General features: G+C 25.4%; 1 protein-coding gene across 1 annotated transcript; it reads right to left on the reverse strand.

Annotated features, from left to right (window-relative positions):
• EDI_077470 (uncharacterized protein) lies at positions 1-518 on the reverse strand (the record flags this gene model as incomplete). Its single annotated transcript, XM_001741169.1, has 1 exon — positions 1-518. A coding segment is annotated over one exon (518 nt), but the record flags the coding sequence as incomplete, so codon positions are not given.
• Positions 519-917: the final 399 nt, after the last annotated feature.

Here is a 917-nt window from a genome sequence, read left to right on the forward strand (position 1 = left end):
TGGAGTTTATAGAGATGTGGTGATAATTCTATTTTTGTTAAACTTGTATATCCATTAAAACATTCATCAACACATTGTTTAATATGTTCTTCAATTCTTATTTCTCTAATTTCTCTATCATAATATCTGCCTATCCAATTACATTCATTTTCTATCTTTTCTCCATATTCTTCTTTATCTTCTTCTTCATATTTAATATTACAACAATAAATATCATCATCTATTTCTTTCATATATGTTGAATATGAAATAACTTCAACTAAAATATGATGAACTCCTTTAATTTTATTGTCATTTCTTGAATATAAAAATTGATTTGTTAATTTAGGAAAAATCTTTTTTGATTTAATACTGAATGGATTGTATTTCATCTTCTTATGAATCTCTTTGTATTTCTTGTTCACCATCATCATTTGTATATAATCCTCTTCTTTATTAATATATCTACATACATTCAGTATATTTTCGATATTTAATTTCCCTTTATTGTCTTTATATTTTGTAGTGGTGTTTCCCATTTTCTTCTTCTATTTTATTTTCAAGATGAATAACAATTAATTTCAATTATAATTACTTGTTATAATAGAGTGTATCCCAAATATAATTGATGTGCTGTTTGACACATACAAATACCAAATTCCTCCTTCTCCTCTCATTCCCATCACAATAACACTCACAATATTTCCAATGTATGTTATCATCCACACTGGTATATTCAATCTTGCCATCATCTTATTAACTCTCTCTTTATTTTTCAAATACATCATTATGATAATCATTGTACTTATCAAATAAGTAATTCCTCCACTTTCACTCTTCCAATATGAAATCATTCCATTCATTAATCCACTAAAGATAATATAAATCATTTTATACTTCTCTCCATTCTTCTTAATCCTCTCAACTACCTCTTTACT

The sequence above is a fragment of the Entamoeba dispar genome, genomic scaffold (genome assembly GCF_000209125.1).
Source record: "Entamoeba dispar SAW760 scf_1105229463617 genomic scaffold, whole genome shotgun sequence".
Classification (NCBI taxonomy): domain Eukaryota; phylum Evosea; order Mastigamoebida; family Endamoebidae; genus Entamoeba; species Entamoeba dispar.